The following is a 3,150-nucleotide window of genomic DNA, read 5'->3' as shown; positions in this document are numbered from 1 at the left end:
ACTTTTACAAATATAGTCCCATACAATTTAAGAATTCCAACAATTCTTGAAGAACTTACAATAGGCCTTACAATTGTCTCTCAATGTCCATCAAATATTAGAATTGGTTTACTTATGTAAGCAGTTTTCTTACATAAAAACTATCACATTCACATCAATTACTCTAACAAAGTACCGGCATAAGAATTATTTCCTATGTTTAAGAATCCACAAACTATATCAATTAGGATGCTCTATATACGAAACTGTCATAGACGCACCCCCAAGATTTTGGGGCTTTGAGCAAACTCATCATTGTTACACCATTATATATATATATATAAGCTGTTTCACAGGCCAAACTCTACAAAAGTCATCTTCTATATACATGCAATATGGAGTCATTCTGAATAAAACATCAGTATATACTTGGAACACTGCAGTAAAAACATTCGGCAGTGGCTTATTCACAAGAAATTCATTAGAAGTATAATTTTATTAGACGAATATCTGGTACCACATCTCTTCAGGATTCCATTTTGCATTCATCTTTAGAAGGATGTTATGCTTCAGAGCTTACATGGGTAAATTGATGAAATCAAGCAACAGATAAAGCACAACTTCTACAAAAACATTAGTTGTGTTTACACTGGAGTCAAACCAACCACACCTGCAAACAGGAAAGTGCAAAACTCATCATATTAAAAGGAAGAAGCGTTGATATGATGCAGAAATTTAGCATTGTGACAGTTGCAGTCACATAAAATAAACAGCAGTTTGATCATTAAACCACGTAATGAGATTGTCCAAGCCTTGGAGAAGATAAGTAACGGTAATTGCTGGCAAAGCTTTTCCAAGCCAAATATTAGGTTGAAGACTAATTACAAATTCAATTGAGATTTCATAGTTCAATTTACAAGTCAATTTTTTTAACATGAAAAGAGAATCTGAGGTGTATACATCTTGCTTTTATTAAAAATTCCATATAAGATAGATTTTCTATCAAGACATCCGACCAACATCTGTATACAATATGAGAACGCACTAACACCTCCAATGTGAATAGATGCATGTTCTGATCTACTTAACATTTGTATTAATGTGATTAGGTCATTGGGCATATTATTGTGATGGACATTCTATCAAAGAAACAGAATTAATACAAGATACAAAGTCATAGAAGATTAGTTATAGTTGAACATGAAAACAAAAGGTGAATCAAATAACATATAGTCATACCACAGGCCAATCTTGCCCCAGCATTTCCTGTGCTCAAGCTAAGTTCCTGCCCACCTACAAAAGTATAAACAAATGAGACTAGAGTAAAAATACTCTAATAATGATTGAACACAAATGAAACTTGTAGAAGCCCATTATTGTACTGTTAGGTACAAAAAATATAGCAAGAATAGGAAAAATCAATATCGTGCTCATGTCACGACATTAGTCCCGTGGTAAGCCAGTATCCTTTGCACATCCTTCTGCTGCTTAATTGGCTAAGATAAAGCGCGGAAACTTGACAATGATTTCCTCTGTAGTCTATAGCAAAGTTGCCAAGTGCTAACCCTTTCCAAGGTCGTCCTCAAGCTCATGAACCACTAAGGCTCTTCCAACCACTGAATTGGGTCCAAATAGTGGTATCTGCACATTTTAGGCATAAACACCTCATTCAGCTCACAAATGCAATAAAGCAAATTACTTTAACCTCATGTAATATTTTGAAATTCATATCACACCTGTCTTTTTTTGCTTTACAGCAACACTCATAGGAGTACAAGATGTAATGTGTTTCTTGAGTAACAGGGAGTATCAGAGTAATATATTCTAAAAAATTAAGAGAAGAAACTATAAAGTTTGTGATTTTAAAAGAAATTAGAAGGGTGCCAATGTAATCAGCTAAATACAAAAAGAAGAAACCATTGTTCTTAACATTAAGTATTTTTTAATAGGTCTTAAAAAATAACAATTGAGATTCAAACCCGCAGACACAAGGAGCAAGGGTTTAATTGCAATTGTAAACATGCTAAAAGACAATCAGTCATATAAAAAACACAAGGAGTACCTGATTATCCACAATTGTTGCTTCTGCGACTCCTGTATTTCAGAAGTGGGAAATTAGGGCATGGATAGGTTTAAAAACATTCCAACGAAAGAGAACAGAAGAGAAAAGGGCATTACCATCGGCATTAGCAACTATGTTTCCAAGGTCACCCGCATGACGAATTTTATCCTCCGGAGCACCATGTGTGAATTTCTTAGGACTGAAATGTGGCCCTACATATGTCATTCAATTCAAAAAGTAAATACTCCTCAATTCATTAGCAGAACCAAACCATGGTATGGTAACCAAAAATAGAAACCAAGGCCTTTAAAATACCAGTTGATAGGCACCCATTTGTCAAATCACCATACTCATGCTGCAAGAGAAAATAACACAAATTAGAAAGTGATTTCGAAAAAGGGATAGCGAAAGCACAGGAAAAGATGCCTGAACTGAAACTCACGAGGTGAAAACCATGAGGGCCGGGAACAAGACCAGAAACACGAACAGTAACAGTTGTTGGACCTACAAACACAGCATAAAGAGGTGGTTAAAACGGTGAGAAGGGAACAAAGGAAGTGTTGCCAGTGGCATACCGTTGTCTTGCTGGATTAGTGTGACAATGCCTTGGACGGAGGAACTTCCCTTGAGGAGTGCAACGGCTTTCTTGGAAGTGGTAGGAAGGGCTATGGATTGAGGAGGAGGTGGGAGTGGGAAGGAAGAAGAGAGAGGAGCTTGGAATGAGAGAATAGTGTGAGCAGCCATGGCTGCCAATGCTGCTTGCATGGTTGAGAGTGATTATCCAAGGAAGGCACAAAGACGATGGAATGGTTTCACTTCACTGTGAACTCTCTGCAAACCAAATCACTGCTATGTTATGTTATCTGTTCTCCCTCTTTTTCATTTTCTTTGGATGAATATCTATTAATCAAAGAAAAACAAATTAATTGTAAAATAATTTTATTTATTAATATAATAAAAAAATTATAATCAATTTTGTAATTTATAATATTTACATAATACTTAATTAGTTTTTAAAATAATAAATAATATGTGAAACATAATATATTTTTCAATTAAATATTTTTTAGTGTTTAATAAAATTTGTTAATGTCTTGATATAATTTAAA

General features: G+C 34.7%; 1 protein-coding gene across 1 annotated transcript; it reads right to left on the bottom strand.

Annotated features, from left to right (window-relative positions):
- Window positions 1-294: 294 nt before the first annotated feature.
- On the bottom strand, window positions 295-2,907 carry LOC108333077 (superoxide dismutase [Cu-Zn], chloroplastic). The gene is made up of 8 exons (XM_017568408.2): window positions 2,617-2,907; window positions 2,484-2,545; window positions 2,357-2,396; window positions 2,158-2,253; window positions 2,042-2,073; window positions 1,545-1,620; window positions 1,219-1,272; window positions 295-649 (listed from the first exon to the last, which is right to left on the bottom strand). The coding sequence occupies exons 1-8, from the start codon at window positions 2,804-2,806 to the stop codon at window positions 624-626; spliced, it is 576 nt and encodes a 191-aa protein (XP_017423897.1). The 5' UTR covers window positions 2,807-2,907; the 3' UTR covers window positions 295-623.
- Between the last annotated feature and the right edge of the window lie 243 nt (window positions 2,908-3,150).

Source organism: Vigna angularis, chromosome 11, assembly GCF_016808095.1.
Source record: "Vigna angularis cultivar LongXiaoDou No.4 chromosome 11, ASM1680809v1, whole genome shotgun sequence".
Classification (NCBI taxonomy): Eukaryota; Viridiplantae; Streptophyta; class Magnoliopsida; order Fabales; family Fabaceae; genus Vigna; species Vigna angularis.
The sequence above is the reverse complement of the archived record's forward strand: the minus strand, read 5'-3'. Positions and strand labels throughout refer to the sequence as shown.